Genomic DNA, 23,459 nt, shown 5'->3' with positions numbered 1-23,459 from the left:
TGACGTCAGTTTAACGTTGAGCTCCAGTTTGAGTGGATTCAAACTTTGGCTCAGATGTGTGTGTCGGTGTGTGTGTATGTGGAGTATGAACTCAGGCTCGGCTTCATGAAGAGGCTGTGAGCTGCTGTAGGAGACGCCGCCAGCCTACCTGCTCCGTTCACCGTTTTACCTGGAGCTGTTTCCTGCTTTCCGTCCCGAAGAAGACTGACAAACAGCCACTATGTCAGGTTTAACACTACAGGTAAATGTAATGCAGTTGAGCTGTTATGGAGACTATATTGTTCGAGCTTTAGGTCATTTAAATGAGTAAGCGCGTCGCTACTGAGGCGCAGTCACACTGGATTTTCCTGTTTATCTTGTTTGCTTCTCCTCACAGTTCCTCTCACTGTGACAGGCACACGGTAACGTTCAACTATGTGTTACAAATCAGCGTTTTAAAATACAATGATAGCTTTAGTTTCCCCCTGGACATGACTACATTTCTGCCAGAGTTTGTTTCTTATGCTAGCATTTAGTCACCTAAAGCCTTTATTTCAGTAGCCTCACATTTACATTATTTTTGTGCCACATTGTTTATTTTTGTGTTAGCCCATACGTTGACATGTCACTAAAATAATTCATGTTTATTAGTAAAAGAATAAGGCCTGTAGTTTAATTCAAATATATCATTTTAGAGCTCAGGTGTCATCCACTGGTCATATATGATATAAATTAATACTAGTTTCATTGTCCTTTTAATGGGATCCAGTTTGAACAGCACTTTCTAGAGCAAAAAGTCTACTTGTTTTGATTGGCAGGTTGTGTCCTTTTGTAATATAGTAGCTAAATCAGGGGTTTTCTGAGTCTCCCAAGCTCAATTCCTGGAAGCCTATGAGATCATGGTTATGTTATTTGATCTCATAGACTCACAACAGTTGAGCCGTGTCAGCCTGATATTGTTGTTTGACATATAAAAAAGTCTGTCTGAAGGCATTTATTAGTTTCTGACACAGGAAAGCAGGAAAAACGGTAACATTTCCCCCAAACCACTGTATCTCTGAACTGTCTATTTAACCATATCACAGCACACGCTCAGGTTATTCTATGTAATCTCTTTTTGATGAATGTAAGAATTTCACTTCCGTTCATTGAGCCTCACCTGAAACTGTTTGGAGGCTGTCCTCCAACCTTTGAGCTAAATAATACACACAGAAATGAATAAATAACCGGTAATACCAAACACAGAGGACAGCCTACCTACTGCCATTCAGTTGGAGCCGGAGGCCTTTCTATAGTAACAGAGTAATGATCCTGTAGTTAGTATAGGTTGATAATTATTTAAGTATTTGGCTTTGCATCCAGTGGTGGAGAAGATGTACAGTAAAGGCTCAAAGCTGATTTAAACCAATATAAAACAAATTCAGTAATGTTGTCATAAAATGCATTTGATCATTAAGCATTTTATTATGTAAAAATTATTATTTACTGTGATGTAGCTTGTGTTATGATTCAATTAAGGGCTGCAACTAAGATTTAGTTTCATTACTTGTTAATGTAACCATTATTTTCTTGAATAACTCATTTGTTTTTATTCTGTTAAGTGTCAGACGATAGAACAAAAATGTGCAACACCATTTCATAAAATCGTAACTGATGTCATCAAACTTCTTGTTTTGTCTGATTAAAAGTCCAAAACTTTGGGTGACATTAAGATATCATCCAGGACTCAGTGGATCAAATATGTGAACCCCTTGTGACCAGATTTTGCGGAGGTGTCAAGCGACTGATCATGTAATGCCCCCTTCTTTTTTTCTTTTAAATATTAATTTTTATTGAATTTCTTCTTTTCTAACCTGTCCTGGACTTACCTGTCACACGTTTTACCCTTATGTACACGCTTAATCTCTCCCAAACTGTATAAAGTTCATAAATGACTACCTGTTTATTAAATGCTTGTATTGCAGTCTGCCCCCCCCCCCCCACCCCCCCAAAAAAATATATCATTAGGGCTGGGCGATATGGACAAAATCAAATATCACAATATTTTAGACCAAATACCTCTATTGATATTGCAACAATATTGTAGAGATGACTGTCTATGAAATTGTTGATGAATAATCATCAGTAATGTGGATATAATGACAAAGTGGGTAAAAGGTAAATAACAGAACAGCTAGAAAAATTCTGAAAATGATGTAATTCAGCCTTTAAAACCAGGAAAAGACAACTTTGATGACATATCGCAATATTACGATATCCAAAATCTAAGACGATATCTTGTCTTATATCACAATATTGATATAATATATACATATATAATAAATACAATATATTGCCCAGCCCTAGATATCATCCAAAAAATAGCTTTGAGGATCTTCTACTTTAAATTTTATTTGAGGAACATGTGAAGAGTTTGCTTACAGTTTATACAGCTGGATGAATAAGTCATAATTCACTCAGCGCTATCTATATGTCAGCAGCTCACAAATATCAGATATAGGTTTTGGAGGGGTGCAGCTACTTTCAAGAGTCGTTGAGTAATTACATCTGGCAGTGTTAGTGCAGTACACCAGGTAAGGCTGTGATTCTAATGAAACTCTCATTCAACCATAAGTGACTGTTTGACCTGTATTAGTAGCAGCTCAGTGCAGATGCAGTTTTGATTTCATCCACCTCCTCATTTCTCAGCATTGAACAGTTTCCAGAGAAGTCACAGTGTCAGGTTTGTCAGTGATGAAAGACAATGGAATGAAAGAATGTATCTGGAGCGAGGCTGAAACTATGTGAATGTATTCAATGGAAAACAATTTCCTCAAGATTATTTTCACTGCCAGTTTATCTGTTGTTTAATATCTAGATTGATTCCGTGTATTCTAACCAACAGATATCTAGTTTACTGTCATAAGGACAAGGAAAATCTGCTAATCTTCCTATCTGAGAAGCTGGAGTCAACAAGTTTGGCATGTTTGCTTGAGAGATGACATAAAAATGAATGAATCATTAAGGTAGTTGCAAACCTTTTTTATCGATACAATAAGTAAATGTTGCAGCTCTAGTTGGTTGACAAAACCAAAAGAAGACATTTGAAAACCTCAGTTACCAGAAGATGAACCCCCTCCCAACAGATCAATTGGTTACAGTTGCAGCCTTGTTCAGAACACAGCCGCTGGTTGACTGACACTAAGAGAATCCTTATTTATGAAGGAAAAATGCTGCTGTAGTCTCACTGGGATTACTGAGGTGTTTTATCCAGGAGGCTCAGCTGATGTGTAGCCACAAGGGGGAGTTATTGTGTTATTTACTGTTGTTGTCACTTGTTGCTTTAACTTTACTCCTTTTTTTTGGCATCAGTCAGTGAATGGACTAAATCCACAGTGTGTCCACACACTCATTTAAAAGTAGATGATCAGCTTCTATTGAGCTTCATCAGTGTGAGTTAGTCATATCAAGTGATATCTGACACATTTACAGTCTTTTTACCATCAAATTCCCTCTTAGTGTTTCCTGTTGAGCTGTGGTGGAAGTATAGTAACAAAAAGAGGAACTTTGGTACTAAAAACACTGTAACGTTGAAACATAGAAGATGAAGATTTGACTCATTTGGACGCTGAAGCTTCATATTAGCTTCACATCAACTTTTAAATCCATTGTTACACAGAAGGAGGACTGTGGATTTAGTCCTCCATCACTTCCATAGTAAGTACATTATGAAGAGATCTTCTAATGGTCAGTATGAACAGGAGGAATCATTACAACAAGAAAAAATATTTCAATTACTTAAAAAATTGTGAATCCACCCCTTAAATCCATGTCTTTTGGAATCCATGGAGCCTTATGTGGATGATGTTTTCAGAACAGAAGATGTCTCTTCCAATTGTCAACTTATTTTTAACCGTGCTCACTTTGAATTCAGTTTCCAAAATCCATATGAATTGATAATGATGCTCAAAGAATGCTTTCAAGAAAAACTATGACAAGTAAATAGTAGCAGTTTTTCCTAGAAATGATAGGGCCAGCGTGGCAGTCATAATATGCTGCACCTGAGCTATCAAAGTACATATTAAAAACAAGAATCTCAGTGACTGAAGCTGTTGTGGTGTTTCCTTCAGAGCGGCTGCCTGCAGGGATTGGATGAGGCGGATATTCTTGACCCGGAGTTTCAGCAGAGATTGGAAGATGCCCGCACTCTGCTCAGGCAGGAGATCCAGCGAGAACTGAAGATCAAGGAGGCGGCTGAGAGGCTGCGGCGGGCCGTCACCAATCGCAAAAACGCGGCCGACGTGGAAGGCCAGCTTAAGGCCTCGAGCCGCAAGCTGGAGAAGTTGCACTGGGAACTACATGAGCTCAACGCCAGGTCTATGGCCACAGAGAAGGACAGTACTACAGGTAGATGATACACAATGTTTTCACAAGGTATTTTCTGATCAAAATTGTCATGCCTGGGAAAAGCAGGTGTAAAATCTGTTGGACACACATAGATGGAAAAACACTATATTCAGGTTAAAACAGTAAGAATGTGAGAAAGACATGCAGAGTGAGAGCAGTGAGACATTGTCCTAATAGTTCAGACAATTAAAACAACAAAGACAAATAAATGCATTATGAGGTAACTGTATAGGAACACACCAAATATGTGTCACTCTCCTGATTTTAATTGGCTCACTGCAGCTTCAGTTTTACATGTTAAGTAGGTCTGTTATATTCATATTTGTCTGTTCACAAGTCAAAGAGGTGAGAAGTTTGGCAAAAAAATCTGTCACACTAATTTATTTATTTATTTTGTAACATTTTCACATTCGTGTGTGTGTGTGTGTGTGTGTGTGTGTGTGTGTGTGTGTGTGTGTGTGTGTGTGTGTGTGTGTGTGTGTGTGTGTGTGTGTGTGTGTGTGTGTGTGTGTGTGTGTGTGTGTGTGTGTGTGTGTGTGTGTTATCTTCAACCAGAACACATTTTGTTTCCACACACACACATGTGAGAACATCTTGTCGAGGTGCTCTTTATACAGATCAGATGGAGAATGCAGTGGAACAAAGTGTTTGCATCCCTAATGGTAATTTGTGGCAGCCTTAGTAAATGTCACTGATCCTCATTTATTAATAGATACATTCACAGAGTGTCTGTGTATAACTGTGATGATCACATACACACTGTAAAATGCTTGACATCAGGGGTTTTTCTATAGTTATTTTTCTGCTATTTGAGTGTTTTGTAAGCTGCTCCTGCACTGATGAACCATTTGTGTTTCTAATTATGTATCTAGGTTGAATTAAGAGTAGCAGCCTTGAGAAATTGAAACCCACTTTGTAAATGTCTCTTCTTCTCTGAAATGATTGTGACTGACAGAATGCATTTTAGAAGTAGCATCAACAGCTAGCAAATATAATATAAGTATTAGACCAGGCAGTGTCCAACTCTGGCCCAATGTTTATTCTCTGTCCTCAGAATAGCAGCCAGGCACACAGTAGTGAGGCAGTGTTCACATTATGGCAAAAAATCCTAATCACACATTAAACATGATTACTCACTGGTTTTGGAAACAGTATGCTTTTATTCAACTGTTAAAAAACTTTTATTTTTAACAGTGGATTAACTTCAATGTTAAAAATCTTTTAACTGTAAAACAAATGTAAAAAATGATAGATACACATTTAAATAAATACTAAAAAAATAAATACCATATACCAAAATCAAGTATGTTTTAGTGTACTGCTATGACCTACTGAAAACTCCTCATGTTTGGGCTATGTTAGCTTTTCAACTCATTTTAAAAGGGTTAGAGGAAAAGAGAGAGAGGGAGCAGCAGAGCTGAGAGCAAGAGAGAGCTGCAGTGGTAGAGCAAGCTAGAGAGTGAATGGAAAGAGGGAGCGGTGTGAGAACAAAGCCATGAATCAGACAAATGAAATGCCACTTTCTGATTGTTTCATGGCAAATAAAGAGAGATGTCCCACCCTCATCCTAAACTGGTCCAACATCGATACTGGAGCACTTCTTTATTTTGTGAATGAAGCCACACAAAAACCACAGCATCATTATGCGACACAATAGTTAATAATAAACCAAAATGGACACAAGTGTGCCTCAAGCCTTTACTGTAGGTTTGGTTAGTTTAAAGGACGGGTCCACAAAATGTATCTGAAGCTAATATGAAGCTTCAGCATCCAAATGAGTCAAATCTTCATCTTCTATGTTTCAACGTTAATTTTTTTTAGTACCAAAGTTCCTCTTTTTGTTACTATACTTCCACCACAGCTCAACAGGAAACACTAAGAGGGAATTTGATGGTAAAAAGACTGTAAATGTGTCAGATATCACTTGATATGACTAACTCACACTGATGAAGCTCAATAGAAGCTGATCATCTACTTTTAAATGAGTGTGTGGACACACTGTGGATTTAGTCCTTCATCACTTCCATTGAAAGCACATTTGAAGGAGATCTTTTAATAGTCAGTATGAACAGGAGGAATGATTACAGAGAGGAAAACATCTGTATTGTCAGTGTTCATATGGACACATGACACCAGCTACCTCAGGATAATGTCAGGATACAAACAATGTGTGCCATTAATGCTACACAATGTTTTCAACCACTAATTCAACTTTGACTCATCATCTAACTCATATGATGCTTTCTGATGCAGGCAGCGTGGAGGAAGAAGACAACCTGTCTCCAGAGTCGTGTCAGTGGGAAGACGTCACGTCACCACTGGCAGGACGAGTCAGAACCCTGAAGAAACAGCTCACCATGGAGACCAAAGTCAAACAGGGTGCTGAGAACATCATCCATACCTACACCAACAGCTCAGTCAAGGTACACACACACACACACATACACACACACATTCAACAGTGTCACATTCTGTTCACACACTTTTCTGTGCCTGTAGCACTGACTCATGTGGTGAATTGCTGGCAGCAGCAGAAAGCATCTCTGATGTATAAGGAGGGACAGACAGAGGATTGGACAGGGGAGGGAACAAATAAAGTCCATTGGAGTAGACTGCAGGGAGTGTATTTGGGGACACAGCAGCCCCACTCAGGACCTTACATCCTGAACTCCATTACTATTTCTTTTTATCTTTTTAAAGGACCACGAATGTGTGAACCAAATTTCTCATCAACCCATCCAATAGTTTAGAGATATTTCAATAAAGAACTAACCTCATGGTGGCATAAGAATTAAAGTTAGAGGATCGCCTAATTACTTAGAAATCATCCTCTAGTAACCCTGAGTGTGTGTCCTGAAAGTTTTGACTTGCTGGTGGTCTTATGTTGTCCATTTTCTCCTACAGGACAGGAAGATGCTGTCCACAGCCCAGCAGATGGTGCAGGACAGCCGCACTAAGATCGAGCTGCTCCGCATGCAGATTGTCAAAGTCAGTCAAGTCAAAGACGGAGAACGGGACAGTGTTTATGGTAAATATCTTACTACACACATGGGCTATGTGCTTCTTGTCTTAGCCTTCTAATCTCCATCAGCTCACAGTGCTAAATGTGCATTATGTGTTAAGATGCAAGAATATATAACTGCAACAACTGCGGACCTTTGATGCATGTCTACACATTTTTGAAAAAAAGTAAAAAAAATAAATAATAATTAGTAAAAAATGATAGTGTTGGTGAGGGCTGAAGGCTATAGGTTTGAAAATGAGTTAAAAAGAAGAGAGTTTATCAGACCCCTGTAGCTCCTTCTCTCTGCTAGAGGCTACATGAATAACACACCTGAGTCTCCTTGTTGTAGGTGCCAGGTTTTTATGTTTGGACTTCAGATTGCAATACAAACATATAACAAATAGAGGTAGTATCATCTGCTGTGTGGACATTTTCAATATTTATGAACTTTGTACAATTTTGGAGAGATTAAGGGTAAACCTAAGAGCAATAAAAAGTATGACAAGTAAGTCAGGGAGAGGATAGGAAAGAAGAAATAAGATTCATATTTAAAAAAAACGGTTCAACATACAGTATCTATATAAAAATAAAGATAAAGGAGCAGGGAGACTTGACACCTCCACAAAATCTGGCCACAAGGGCTTTACATATTTAACCCATTTAGTAATTTTCTTGAGGCAGAGAGAGAGAAAATAATCCTTTCCATAACATGAAATGTACAATGTTAAACATTGATGACTAAAGGAATCAATAAGTTCTGTGGAGACAGACCAATCCATCATCTCTCTCACCTTTTTAATTTATTTGTTTGCTGTTTTCTGCATGTCTGTGTGTTTAATTGTTCAGTGAAGCAACAAAAAATAAATAATTTTAAAAAGCAGCTAATAGGGCAACAATATGGCACGTCTAGTAGCATTTAAGAAATATAAATCTTGTTGAAATCATGAAATAGATATAATGCAGGAATTATACAAGAGTCTTCTTCTACTATAAATATATAATAACTGACATCCAGAGGTGTAACTCTGTTAGACCTCTTAGTTATAATCTGCTGTGATGTTCTCTCAGGTCATCCTGTGGACACTGTCAGTCCTCTGGAGCTGCGTGTGGCTGAACTCATGCACCACATGAAGATCGAATTGGCCGTAGCAGAAGGCGCCAAAAACGTGGTGAAGCAGCTGAGCGAGCGTAAGATCCAGGACCGCCGCATACTGGCAGAGGTGGGTAACAGCTGGACAGTCCTCACTTACTGCTGGTTAGTCTGTCATGTGAGATTACATACAATGAAACATCACAGCTCCAGCTGATAAAATCATACCTGCTTATGAGTCTTAACTGGATTTTGTCCATAATTTTATAATGCATAGTAACTGGATTTTGAGTTCATTGGTTTGTATTGTGTGACAGTTCCATTCATTTGTTTATGCTGTTTGTATGTAAATAACATAAAATATACAATAAACAATCTCTAAAATAATGTGTAATTATATAAATCTACAATTGTCATACATTCCTTATATACTATACTACTATATTATACTATAATGTTCCTGGGAGTAAACAGCAGGGACAGCCTCAGTCTCGTTAGTGGGAGCTGTGCTGTTGTACAGTCTGATGGCTGATGCTATGAAAGAGTGTTATAACAGTGTTTATGCTGATATTTTAGACAGATCATTCTTGAAAGGGGATTTTAATCTCAAAGAGATTTTTTTTATCTAGATAAATAAATAAATAAAGGATAAGATACAAGAGTCATGATGATTATAGATCTTTAGAGACTAAACAATATAAATGTCTCTAGTGCCATGCTTATTTTAAGAATTATGGAAAGAAAAAACACAACAGAGTGGTTAGCTGAGGGTTTCTAGTCTAACAGGTTTTCATGTGAACAGTGTTCATCATCACAGTTTTCTTGGTTATATATCATATACAATCATTCTGTAAACTAGAAATGTATTCAGTGATCATTCATTATAAATTCAGGTCAAAACACTGAAGACATGTTACTGTATCTACGCTAGACAGATACAGCAATTGAAATTTACAAGCAGTCTAGACTCCAGACTGCAGTCTAGACTTGTACATTTCATTCATACCTCAGAGAAAACTGGTGAATGCCACAAATTCTCTATAAGCTACTCGTATGTGACACTTGAACTACAAGAATGTAGTTGTTCCAGTGCTTCTTGCATGTGGCTTGTTGTCTTTTACTAGATTATAAACCAATGTAAATATCAGTAAATGACAATCTTAGATTACTTGATTATGTGATTATATCATAAACATTTCACCTCTTTAAATATCACATTTCATCACCGTATCACTGCTTCATCTCATAACATATTAAGCACTTCACTCTTGATTATGATGCAGCTTCATGATACCAGTTATCCAGACATTAATTGAACTACTGCTTTCCCACCTGCATATCTGCTTACTGTATAATGTCTAGACGTAATAAATGCTAAAGGTCTGATTAGGATGTGGATATGATTTTTTGTGGACAGATGCTTTTTAATGATGTGCATCCTAACAATGAATGAAAAGAATATGGTGTGTGCTTCAGGCTCAGGCACGGATGCAGGAGTCGTGTCAGAAGGTGGATCTGCTGCGTCTCTCTCTGGAAAGACGTTTGAGCGAGCTTCCAGACGATCATCCCAAACACATCATCATTAAAGAGGAACTGATGTTAGGAACCTCACCTTCCTACAACTCACCGAAGAAGAAGACTCTGTCCTCTTCCTCCTCCTCTTCTTCCTCCTTCTTTAAACCAGCCAGTCTAACAGGTAGCCACCCAAATATTTCAGTATACAATCATTTGGTTTTTCCTAGTTAAATAACTGAACTCATCTTTTTGTGCGATTGCATTAAACTTGAGCGTCTTCTTGCTCCTCCTCAGGACGGTTAGAAGTATGTCTGATGGGCTGCCAAGACCTGTTGGAGGCTGTACCGGGTCGTGGTCGTGTGACAAGCGTCTCTCCTGCTCCTAGCCTGTCTGATGGAAGGTCTCTGAAGGTGAGGGCGGGACTGACAGGACGTGGAGCCAATGGCAAGACGACCAAGGCTGATGAGCTGTCCTGTAAGTGTCCAAACTAACTGTGCTTTATTTTACTTCTCTGGCCGTAGATCATGTGTCTGCTCATTTGTGTTTTGTATGAATTCCTGTAAATGGATTTGTAATGAATTTAGAAGTGCCGGAGGAGGACACAAAAAATGACAAAAAATGATTATATTAACTTAGCAAATAACACATTATATTGACATTGGTGCAAAAGTCTAACAGAGGATTTAGAAATTAGGCTTAAAGGTTTGTTTTATTGAAACTAGCCCAGAAATGTAAGTTTCTAAGGCAACTACAGCACCTCCTGTGGACACCTGTAAATGGAGACTGCTGTATAAACGGATCATATATGACAACACAGTGTAGTAAAACACAGAACATGTGTCAAGAAGTTATGAGTGCTGACATTCATAAACACTTAACACTGTCCTTATATTTATATATTTATATTTACATTATAGTGTATTACAAGCCATTTATTAGATATTTGTATACTGGTTATAAATGCTAAATAGAGGGATTTAAAAACAATACTTTATTTGTGTCTATTTAAAATATCCTCACAGCCTGTTACAGTCTTAAGTAGTCTTTGTATTATTTTTAAACTGTGCTGTTTTGTGTCTCAGCTGAGATAAGCGCCGTGCTGAAGGTGGACAACACCATAGTGGGACGCACACACTGGAGACAGCTGGGGAAAGAGGCCTGGGGCCAGAGCTTCAGCATTGAACTGGAACGGGTCAGTGGTTTTCACTTGAGTGAGCAACTCCATTTACAACACAACAGTTAACTGTACTAACCTGCTTCTCATCATTATTATTATTGAGCTACTGTCTCGAGAGGAAATGAAAGAAAGGATGGCTTGGTTAAATGTTCCTCTCTCCAGGCACTGATGCCTCTACATGAGTCACTATTTTAATAATTATCAACATGTTATCTACAGTATTATATGTTATTTCAGATAAAGATGGTGATAAACATGATTTTGTAGTCTGGGGGAGAATGAAGATTAAAAGGCTTGTTTGACTCATTTTTATGCATGAAATATGATAAAAGCTAGTCACAACCCCACCACCTTTTTGTCATGTTACTATACTATACTGTACTAATAATTGCATTATAATTGTAATGTCTTACAACACCAATATGCTGTATTATGACTTTTGAGTGGTGATGCCTCTCTGGATCACTACCAGCTAACACATTCCTGTCCTTTGCTTTTAAATATATTTTAATTAGTTTATTAGTTTATTCATTAGTTTAAGATTTGAACATAATTTATATTGTGCACCAAAATTATTCAATTTGCTTAATATTGACTGTAAGCTATTTTCAGAAATATTAGCAGTATTATAACAGCAACAAGAAAGTTGAATTCATCCAGTAATGAGTTTTTTTTTCCCAGGATGACTTTATTAATACTACTACTACTACTACTACTACTACTACTACTACTAATAATAATAATAATAATAATAATAATAATAATAATAATAATACTAATACTAATAATACTACTACTACTAATAATAATGATAATGATAATGATAATGATAATAATAATAATGATAATGAACTTTATTTATAGAGCATCTTTCATACAAGGGATGTAGCTCAAAGTGCTTTACAAAGACAAATAAAAAATACAATAAAATAAAACGGCAAAAAAAAAAGAAAAGGAAAATAATAATTGGACAATGTTTTAAAAATTAGACACCTAGTAAAAATAAGTTTATGACACTTTAATCTAACATTATAATGAAGCTACTACAAATAGTGCAAAATATCAGTATCAATATATTGCATCATGATACAGGACGCTGAGAAAGCATTTAATAGAATGGAGTGGACATATATTAAAATCCAGCATACAACAAAGCACCAGGCTCAACAGTTACTCCTGTTACGCTCGACTGTTCCACCAGACAACAGCTCTCTCTCTTATCTCTGTTGCTGTTGGCATATGATTATGTGCTGGTCATAGAATAGACACACATATGAAACATCTCTTAGTATCTTAGCTGAGCTCTGTTAAGGACAATCCTCTAGAGGTATTAAAGGATAAACGTCCTTCCATGGATGAGTTTTTGTGTGTTATGGATATTCAATAGTTCCCCCTTTTCTTGTAATATGATGGAGAAAGAGAGAAATCAGAAATAAAAAAGACAATTTTCCAGAAGTTAGAAGGGTGATTTTGATCATAGCAACCATGTAACTAAGTTAAATTATAGTTACATTTGATTACAGCATTAAAACCAGGCTCAAGCTGGAAGACAAAAAGCTGCCATTACTAAAAATGATTGTCTTTAATCATTGAAAGTGGTTTTATATATCACATTAGTTTTTTACAATATGAAATGTATTTGTCTTTGTTCAAATAGTCAAGAAATGTGGGAAATGAAATACTTATTTGACAGTACAGGAGTTTGTATCAGTGATGTCTGGTGTTGTCCCCTGGTTAAACTGAACACTTGCTGCCAGCCTCATCCCACAGATTATTTATTTAGAGAATCTCTGTTGCCCCTAATGGTGAACATCTGTTAGCAGGTCAAGCACAATCACAGAGCTGTGACTTCTCATCCCTCCTGAGAGCCGGAGTGAACGAGCCCGTCTTTGATACTTTGTCAAAGTCGATCCTCCTCTCATGTAATCCCACCGCTAATCCTCTGACATTTGCTCTAATCTGGGTTTACCCATACAAGCCAGGCAGCTCTCCAGCTCTCTGTATGACCAAGTTTTGACATTTTAAAGGAGATAGTCAGTGATGGATACACACATAGATCAGGTTACATTAGATAGTAGGAGGAGAGTGCAGTGCTACATTTCTGATGAGATTGGCTTACTCTCTCAGAAATACATTTCTCTAGCTGCTGTCATTTTACTTTATCATTTATTTTATTTTATTTATTTTTCTCAAGTTTGCCAGCTAGTGAAGTCTCATCATGTGTCCATTACAATCACCTCTTTTTGGTAATTTGAACGATAAAGCCATTCTGCAACAGCAAATCCAGTTAATCCAGTTGTGTGTGTGTGTGTGTGTGTGTGTGTGTGTGTGTGTGTGTGTGTGTGTGTGTGTGTGTGTCCAGTCCAGGGAGTTAGAGATCGCTGTGTATTGGAGAGACTGGCGAGCATTGAGCGGGGTGAAGTTCCTGCGGCTGGAGGACTTCCTGGATAATCAGCGACATGGCATGTGTCTCCAGCTGGAGCCTCAGGGAAACGTCTTCATCGAGGTTCTCACTCTCCCATCTAGTTTGTGCATGTCTTTGTAATCACATTCACTGGATCAACACTAAATAATAAAGCTTTCATCATAGTGTGCTGAAGAATAATCCACTCATCTGTTCATTTCCAGGTGACGTTTATCAATCCTGTCATTGAACGGCGATCCAAGCTGCAGAGGCAGAGAAGAATTTTCCCTAAAGAAAAAGGTTACTACAGTTATTTTCTCATTGATATAAACTGTATAACAGAATATGATGTTGTAGTTTCACAAAGTAAATGTTTAAACGTACTAAGACCCACATTTCAGCTTATTGTTGATTGATTGTTGTTTCTTGTTATCATTTCAGCCTTATAAGCTGGGTTCATTGTCAATTGGTTCTTTAAAGAGCTATCACTGTGTAGGCATATATCAGTTCATATTATGAAGATGATGTAAGCGTCAAAGTACAGTTTGTTGGTAAATAATAATATAGATTGAGGATGGAAGTTGTTTAGTTTCATTTGTATTTGACATCATCTAAGACTTATTTCCACTGTGGTGCTTGATGTATAGAGGAGAGGTGCAGGAGTTCAGGTGAACAAATGACATCATCTCAACACATTGGTATCATCATTAATAAAAAAACACAGTCGATTACATTTTAAATTTTTAACTTTCCCTGCAAGTGAAGTCCTTGTCCTAGCCTTACAAAAGTCTTCTTGCAGATGATGTCAAATCCATTTCTAGAAAACATCATAAACCCATTTATCATATCAGCATCAGGTCTTTGTCAATATAATTATACATATCCTAGTGCAGTACTTTGACGAGCAGTGGAATCAATCATTGTGTGTACAAGTACTATGAAGCACACTGACCTGTAGTTGTTGTGTTAGCCACCCAAGCTGTTTGTGAATGCGTGTTCCTGGGTTCATACCCACCACAACCCAGACTAACTGGTTCTGAGAGATATGTCACATGTCTGTAAGTGTTCTCAGACAAAGCACATACACAATGACTTGCTAAAACAACTCAAACAAAGACAACTGGCCAACATCTTTATCAATTCAGTATTTCTATTTGTTAAGATCCAGTTGAAGCATATTGTACAGTACATTAATACGTTCAAATACATCCTTTTAAATAAATGCAGTCCTAAGATACACAAGCTAATTTGGTACAGTACCATGTGACAACCACAATCCATCATCATAATTCTTGTCTCACTATTTGCATCATAACAGGGAAGGACTTCCTGCGTGCTGCCCAGATGAATATGAACTTTGCCACTTGGGGCCGTCTGATGATGAGCATTCTGCCCCCCTGCAGTTCCATGGAGCCCATGAGCCCTCCACTGGCAGGCCCACTCACTAGCCCCGCATCATTCAGCCCTTCTCCAGCACGGTAAGGCACTGTGACCCAGAAACATCCCTTTGTCACTTCTATGAAAGAGCAGTCACAAAAGTCAGCTATTAACTTCTTTATTCAGCTTCCCACAGTGACTTGAGGCTATTTTACTGTCCTCTTTTTATCTGAGACTAGAGAGAATGTGACTGCAGTGAAGGGATGATAGCTTTAATGCTTTAAGGTTTAATAAGAAGTATCATTTTAGAAATTAGGGGATATTCTGTATTTTTCTCATTATCAGCTAAACCCATGAAAAGACTCTACTATCAAAGCCTTTTAATATTATTCTTCTGTGCTATAGAGCACCATTTGTGTCTATTAAAAACACATCCATCAACAAACACATTGAAGTTTATTTTACTCAATTCCACACACACACACACACACACACACACACACACACACACACACACACACACACCCTGCTGTCCTAAATACCCACTACAGCACCAAATATGGATTCATCCACAGCTAAAAATAGTCCCCAACAAACACTGTTTCAATTTCCACAATGTTTGTTTAACTTAAACTATACAAGAGGCTAGTTTTGATCTGTAGTCCTCAGGCAGTCAAGTACAATCACTTAGCCAAGTACAATAAAAAAGAAGAGAAAAGTCAGAAGAAATTAATAAAAAGATGAGCTAATGTTGGTTTAGGTATTTTTATAGAATTTGTAGCCCTGCTGTAAAATCCACCCAGAACCAGGTTCAATCATTAGCTGGTCATTTGCTGCTCTTGCTGGATTTACCTGCAGAGACAGCTTCCTCAAGCTGGTTTAACTGGTGTTCAGTTGGTAGACCAGTTTTTGTGTAGCTGGTTTTTCACAGCTGGCCAACTCAGTGCTGATAGCTGGACTACCTAGCTGTCAAAAACCTAGCTTAAACTAGCCCCCAGTTCTGAGTTAATAGTTTAACCTAGGTATTATTACACTGGGGAAACTAAATTACAGAACACCAGCCTTATCTTTTTTAAAAGGCAAGAGCATATCACCTTCCCATAAATACAAAAAACTGAAATACTTCAAATAGACAGAATTCTGATGATAAAAGGAAGAAGTGATAAACTGGCAAAAGAAAAAAACATCATTTTGAGATTCTAGATCTAAAAACTGAATGCGGAGTGAGAATATACAACCTTTGCCCACAAAAGCCTTTTAGTGTTCATTTGGGTGGGGCGTGTTTGGTCCTTATGTACTAGTACTTTTTAGACTAGTTTCTTCATAGAAGCAGTTATGCAAATATATGTTATATATTACAGCAATGTGTCAGTGGTTTTGAGGTAGTAACATTTTGGAGATGTTGCATGAGGGTACAAAGTAAATTTAAGGTCTAAAACAAGTCAGCAATGCTAGCTATAAGACAGCATTATAACCAGTATGTATAATCAACATAACTGTTGGCAGCAGTGTAAAAGGTTCTCCTCTTGGTTTTTCAGAGAAAGTCCCAATTACAGCGAAGAACAAGCTGGCAGATCTCCACATCGCTCAAGAAAGATGCCTAAAGACTCTCTGCTGGTGAGCCAGTCAGATTTACATATAAATATAACTGTATGAGAATAACAACAATAAAACATATATCATTTGTAACTTGTATGACTTTAACTACAATCAGCCATCATCTGGAGCAGTGGTTGTTTCTGTCGCTCTGCTCATCAAGATTATTTTTCAGTTTGTATTCTTTTCTTTGTGTTCTCTTTTCTCTGTTTACCTCATGCAAAACAAAACCAAAAAACCAGTCTCCTCGTAAGAGCCCGAAGCCTGTACGACAACCCTCCATCCATCCACCTCCAAAGTGAGTCATACTGAGTAGGAATGAATTATTAACTAAACAATTCAGAAACAATCCTACATTTACTTTAATATAGTGTGTTTGTAGTAAACTAAAACTGCATGAAAATACACTGCAACCTCCTTTAATTTGGTCAATTTTACAACATTCCCTGACATTTAAGTAAAACTTGAAATTCTTCAGAATATCACTGTGGAATATTCCCACCCTCAACAGCATGTGTGCTATAATTTATCACATCCTGTTTAATTTCAATGCCTTCATTTCTGGGGAAAACAATGTATATTTAGTAGTTTTTTTATGTTATAGGTGTAGAGAAAACAATTTAAACAAGTGGAAAATTATTTTAAAAAGTTTTCATTTGTAAAATATTTATGCATTGTTATGTTTTGATGTAGGATGGATGGAGGTCTACAGATGGAAGACTTCAACTGCATTTCAGTACTGGGAAGAGGTCACTTTGGAAAGGTGAGTCTCATTCTTCTGTCCACCACCCCTTTTGAAAATGTTTAGAACGTTGACCATGCGATCACACCATCCCTTATTTCCTGTCAGCTAAAGTGTAGAAATGAAGGTTAATATGCATCCAACATATATAATCATATTTTATAACTGATCCAAGGTGCTGCTAGCAGAGTATAAGAAGTCTGGTAAACTGTACGCCATCAAAGCCCTGAAGAAAGGAGACATTGTGACACGTGATGAAGTTGACAGGTAACTCAGCCAGTTCAAATCTAATTCTAGTCTAAATGCTTCTTGCTAATACTCAGACATGTAGATTATATCCACAATTCTCACAAACTTGATTCTCTGCTATGATGCTGAACGCTGCTACGTTATTTTAATGCTGACTGTTTTCTAAAGCAAGTCTTTAGGTTGATCTCTTATGTTCCAGTTGATGACTTGAGCCTTTCATGACGTAGTTAATCCATCACAGTCAACTTGTAGTCAGCCTGTCTATTTTTTTTCCGGACAGAGTTACATTAGCACTGAGTGGTAATGCAGTTAGGGTTAATATGAGAGGCTAAGAGAATATTATAGCCTACAGAAGGTGATGTTATACTGTCAGCTGCAACATGAGATGATACTGAACCAGAGAGCTGCTGAAATACACAGAGGCAACAGCTGTTTACAACTGTCAATGAAATATCACAGTTACATCTAAAACAGTTCTGTCAGTCAATTAGCAAACCATTATAAAGATATTGTGAACAGAATATTAGCAAAAAGCAGTGTGTAGTGGGCTCACATTTCAGATGTCTGAGTTGTTAACAGCTTTTTCCCTCTAAACTTCTCACATGCTTTCATTTCAATAAATGTTCAAATGATCCAATATTTCAGCAAAAATAATCAAAGATTAGAGAAAAAGCCCAAAAACTGAAAACACATTTGTGTATCAGAACTTCGTTTTTTCTTCTTTCCTCTCCCATTAATCATTTCACCAACCCTCACATTTATCTGCTGACCCTTTGGAGGGGCCCCAACCCTAGGTTGGGAACCACTGGACTAAACTAGCTAACTGTATATAAAGTAGTGTAAACTAGCTAACTGTATATAAAGTAATATAAACTAGCTAACTGTATATAAAGTAGTATAAACTAGCTAACTGTATATAAAGTAGTGTAAACTAGCTAACTGTATATAAAGTAGTATAACCTAGCTAACTGTATATAAAGTAGTGTAAACTAGCTAACTGTATATAAAGTAGTATAAACTAGCTAACTGTATATAAAGAAGTGTAAACTAGCTAACTGTATATAAAGTAGTATAAACTAGCTAACTGTATATAAAGTAGTATAAACTAGCTAACTGTATATAAAGAAGTGTAAACTAGCTAACTGTATATAAAGAAGTGTAAACTAGCTAACTGTATATAAAGTAGTATAAACTAGCTAACTGTATATAAAGAAGTGTAAACTAGCTAACTGTATATAAAGTAGTGTAAACTAGCTAACTGTATATAAAGTAGTATAAACTAGCTAACTGTATATACAGTAGTGTAAACTAGCTAACTGTATATAAAGTAGTGTAAACTAGCTAACTGTATATAAAGTAGTATAAACTAGCTAACTGTATATAAAGTAGTATAAACTAGCTCCACTCACTTTCTACATTGCTGTATTGGTACTTTTATTTAATTAAAGCATCTCAGTAACCCTCCCACCACTGGATCTAATGATAGACACTGTTCAGTTGCATTATGGGAAATGTAGGATCCAATATTTTTGGAGCTTGACCCATACTGTAAAGAAATAACCAGGAGGCTTTGACCTCTTTATAGAAGTGCTAATCATGAACACTGTTTTGTTTAGCAGAAAAATGAATGATAAAGGTGAGATTGATGAGTTTCATAAAAATTAAATGTGTTTAAATGCTCAATGTGATGGATTTAATATTTCAAGCAAGCTCCCAATCTCTGTCATTTATTTTTATATAACATACAGTATCTCACAGAAGTGAGTACACCCCTCACATTTTGCAAATATTTCATTATATCTTTTCATGGGGCAACACTATAGAAATGAAACTTTGATACAATTTAACAGTAAATCCATAAGCTATACAAGCTGTACATGCATATCAAAGTTTCATTTCTATAGTGTTGTCCCATGAAAAGATATAATAAAATATTTGCAAAAAAGTGAGGGGTGTACTCACTTTTGTGAGATACTGTACATATAAATTAACTGCTACAAATGGCATTTTCTTTAGTATTATGCTAAATAAAAAGTTAATAAGAAAATACATGCTGGATTGAGTTAGGTGTGTGTGTGTGTGTGTGTGTGTGTGTGTGTGTGTGTGTGTGTTCAGCCTCATGTGTGAAAAGAGAATCTTTGAAGTGATCAACGCGTCTCGTCATCCGTTCCTGGTGAACCTGCACGGCTGCTTCCACACAGCAGACCACGTGTGCTTCGTGATGGCCTACTCCCCCGGTGGAGACCTCATGAAGCACATTCACACCAACATCTTCAATGAGAAACAGGCCCGGTGAGAGCACATACACACCACCACATAAACACACACACACACACACACACACATCCCGCACGTTTCCATCATCTTCTCTTCTGCTCTTGTTTTAAGGTTTTATTCATCGTGCGTGCTGCTCGGTCTGGAGTTCCTCCACAAGAACAAAATAGTTTACAGGTGAGTTTTCTTAACATGCTTCCACTACAGCACCTGAGAGCTTGTAGTATAATGTGTGTGTGTGTGTGTGTGTGTGTGTGTGTGTCTCAGGGATCTGAAGCTGGATAATCTGCTGATGGATGCAGATGGTTTTGTCAGGATAGCAGACTTTGGTTTGTGCAAAGAAGGTACAAGATACTCTTTTTTTTATTTGTATTTTATGTGATGTAAACTTCTCATCTTTAGTACATTATTTGCTCATTTTTTTTGCTAAATGTCATTAGACAGTGTATGATCTGCTAGTGAAGCTGTGTACTGTGTTTTTAGGTATGGGCCACGGGGATCGCACCTCAACCTTCTGTGGCACACCAGAGTTTCTAGCTCCAGAAGTGCTGACGGACAACAACTACACCCGCAGTGTGGACTGGTGGGGGCTGGGGGTCCTCATCTATGAGATGCTGGTGGGGGAGGTCAGTGGAAACACATGGCTGCATGATTTGACTGTCACCGTGGAGATGGATCCAGAAACAAGGATGTGTAGTTGGATAAAACCCCTCAGACTAGCCGGCAGCATTAGGAGAAACTCTTAACAGTCATACATTTAATCATTTTACTTTAAAAAGTTTCAAGTTTTTGGTTAAACAATAAATCACAAAATAGTTTTCTCTGATTGAGCTAAACCATATCACTTTGAAAGGCGCCTATAAATGAAATGCATTATTATTATTATTATTATTATTATTAGTATTATTATTATTAGTATTATTATTATTATTATTATTAGTATTATTATTATTATTATTATTATTATTTTAACACTTAAAGCAGCTCTGAAGACTGAGTAGTTGCAACTAGTCCAGTGAGTCACTGTTAGTCAGGTGCTGCAGGTAATGAGGAAAAATAGGTTATATAGATGTTTTAAAAGCATATTTTTATGACATATATTTTTTTAATTTTTACCTTTATTTAACCAGGTTAGTCCCATTGAGATCAATTTAAGGGAGACCTGGTCAAGTCAGCAGTGACACAGTTACAGTAAAAGAATGAGCTTCATTAAAACTTACTCATATAAAACACAAAGACAGTCTGGACTCCAGAGTTTTCACTAGTGCTTTAAATGTTGTCAAGGATACGAGAATTTGAAGATGAAGTTCAGATTATAAATAGTTCCAAGCATCAGGTGCTGAAAACCTAAAAGCTTTCTTTCCCAATTCACTTCTTACTTTGGGAACAACCAATTGCAAAACGTCCACAGAGTAAAGATTGTGACTTCCTTGTTTCCATTTTGATGAGTGAATAAGTTTCAGCAAGTCCAAACAACACAACACCAGTCTACACTACTATGACTCTGTAAAAGGACAGTTTGCAGTGCTTTCTGTCAGTTATTCTTCAAACATGCATGTTTTTACAGTTGACTGAGCAAATCCCTTCATTTTCTATATAAAGCACATATTTGACTGGGTAATCAGGCAATGACCATGATGTAGTACAAGTTTTAATCTAAAGCACACATGTCACTGTGATGAATAATATGAACAGCCTGAGCTATTAATCAGTGCTGCAGACTGCTTTCATACACTGTCCAGAGGTGTTGTGTTAATGTCATTGGATCCTTATTAATTGGCTCTCCTTCAAACGTTCAGTATTGTTGAACCACAGGAGATCTACCTGCACTGTCATATAACCACAGAAGGAAAAGTGTGTATATGAAGTGTGTGCTGTGTCTGTTCTCTTTCAGTCACCCTTCCCCGGTGATGATGAAGAGGAAGTGTTTGACAGTATCGTCAATGATGAAGTGCGCTACCCTCGCTCCCTCTCTCCTGACTCTGTATCCCTCATTCAGAAGGTTAGCCTCCTGTCAAATGGATTCAGAATCTCCATGATCAAACTCAAATTGCACAGTATTTTGAAGTGTGTGTCCTGTTTCATTGATTCCTCTCCCTTTTTTGCTCTCACTGTGTTTTCAGCTGCTGCAGAAAAATCCTGAGATGAGACTTGGAGGAGGAGAGGAAGACGCCTCGGAGATCAAAAGACATAAATTCTTCCAGGTCATTACCTCACTGTCCTCTCTTCCCTCCAAAACATCTCAAGTGTCTGACTGGCTTTAGACAGACAGTTAGAGAGTAAAATATTTAGTCTCCTTGGTGATTCTCACTTGCAGAGCTCTGCAGTTCTGCTTGGTTCATAATATTTAGCCATATATTTGTATCTCAGATATTATGTAACCTTTAACTTTAGCACTTAGTGTAATTGAGTTACTCACATGCAGTTAATGTGTAGTATGGAAGTATGGACATTTATGCAACAGAACAGATGGGTCGTGCTGCAGGACTCATTAATAGGGATTTTTCCTCCTATCATGGAGGTTTATATGGAGCTGATCTAACTACTGAATATTACCAGAAGCAGTAAATACTAAAACTAAAGCACGTTTGCCACTGAAACATTGAAGATAGTTGAAAAAAAAGTTTGAGTGGTGGTTGAAAGAAGGTGAAAAGGAAGTTCAAAGTGAAAGTGCTGAAGCAAATTAAAATGTCAGTTTTGGTGCAAGCGGTGAGTGAAGTTCAAGTGGAAGGGGTGAGAAGAGTTGAAATAAAAGTATAAATGCTTGAAATAGAAGTTCTGGAAGAAATCAATAATACCAATAAGTCAGCATGCAAAAAACTGGTTGAAGCTAAATGGAATGCAGTCGATATTGTGTTAGGAATTATAGCTGTAAATCATATTATGTCAAATGTCTGCTGTGAAAAGGCTCAACTCAGGATGATAACACACACATATAGAATTGTTATCATTGTGTGTGTGATCTCTCAGTGCTTCCCTGTGCTCCCTCTGTTAACAGGGAGTGGACTGGAATGCTCTCCTGGCCAAGAAGCTGAAACCTCCCTTCCTGCCGGTCATCAGAGCGAACCAGGACGTCAGTAACTTCGACGAGGAATTCACTCGCCTCAAGCCGGTCCTCACCCTGCCACGAACGCCCTGCTCCCTCACCGCTGAGCAGCAAGACATCTTTACTGACTTTGACTTCTCTTTCATCAGTTGACCCACAGAGCTGCTGCATCACTATCAAAAGCATCCCACTACTTTTATTGACCGTACGCTCCTCTGATTCAACAGAAGCTGAGAAACCACACGTTCCACATTTCCAGCTGCGCACATCTGTCTGTGAACAGTCCCTCAGATACACTGCACAAACTCATACTGTTGGACAAAGTATGAACATTTACTGTTTCCACTCTGTATGAACTGCCTCCAGTGCAATAATGAATTGTTGCTTTTTTTTTAAAACCAATGAGCATGTGCCAGTGATACTTAAAACGTCCTTACTGCCTTCATAATCTGAATTACCACACTGTAAATATTTATGATCTACATGATGGTCAAAGCACTGAATATATCCTCTTCTTAGTGTAACTATGACAACTGTTGTTTACCTCATATATGTTCCTGGGATGTAATATACTGAAAATATCCAAATGATTAATTTAAACTCTTTCTATCTTTGATGTT

The 23,459-nt window shown here is 37.4% G+C and overlaps 1 protein-coding gene across 1 annotated transcript; it reads left to right on the top strand.

Moving 5' to 3' along the window:
- Nucleotides 1-220: 220 nt before the first annotated feature.
- pkn3 (protein kinase N3) lies at nt 221-22,992 on the top strand. Its single transcript, XM_053340509.1, has 21 exons — nt 221-241; nt 4,089-4,365; nt 6,634-6,788; nt 7,270-7,393; nt 8,438-8,589; nt 9,936-10,155; nt 10,269-10,448; nt 11,057-11,166; nt 13,514-13,657; nt 13,780-13,855; nt 14,874-15,033; nt 16,471-16,557; nt 17,222-17,291; nt 17,446-17,537; nt 19,635-19,811; nt 19,908-19,970; nt 20,061-20,137; nt 20,277-20,419; nt 21,688-21,795; nt 21,917-21,997; nt 22,792-22,992. The coding sequence occupies exons 1-21, from the start codon at nt 221-223 to the stop codon at nt 22,990-22,992; spliced, it is 2,718 nt and encodes a 905-aa protein (XP_053196484.1).
- The last annotated feature ends 467 nt before the right edge of the window (nt 22,993-23,459 follow it).

This window comes from Scomber japonicus, chromosome 19 (genome assembly GCF_027409825.1).
Source record: "Scomber japonicus isolate fScoJap1 chromosome 19, fScoJap1.pri, whole genome shotgun sequence".
Taxonomy (NCBI): domain Eukaryota; kingdom Metazoa; phylum Chordata; class Actinopteri; order Scombriformes; family Scombridae; genus Scomber; species Scomber japonicus.
This window is presented reverse-complemented; position numbering and strand designations above follow the sequence as displayed.

Bases quoted from the DNA above. Each gene is read 5' to 3' on its own strand.
- pkn3 (XM_053340509.1), top strand. From the start codon at position 221: ATGTCAGGTTTAACACTACAG. The intron at 11,167-13,513 runs GTCAGTGGTTTT...GTGTGTGTCCAG, and splicing joins TCAGCATTGAACTGGAACGG to TCCAGGGAGTTAGAGATCGC. The intron at 19,812-19,907 runs GTGAGAGCACAT...TCTTGTTTTAAG, and splicing joins TTCAATGAGAAACAGGCCCG to GTTTTATTCATCGTGCGTGC.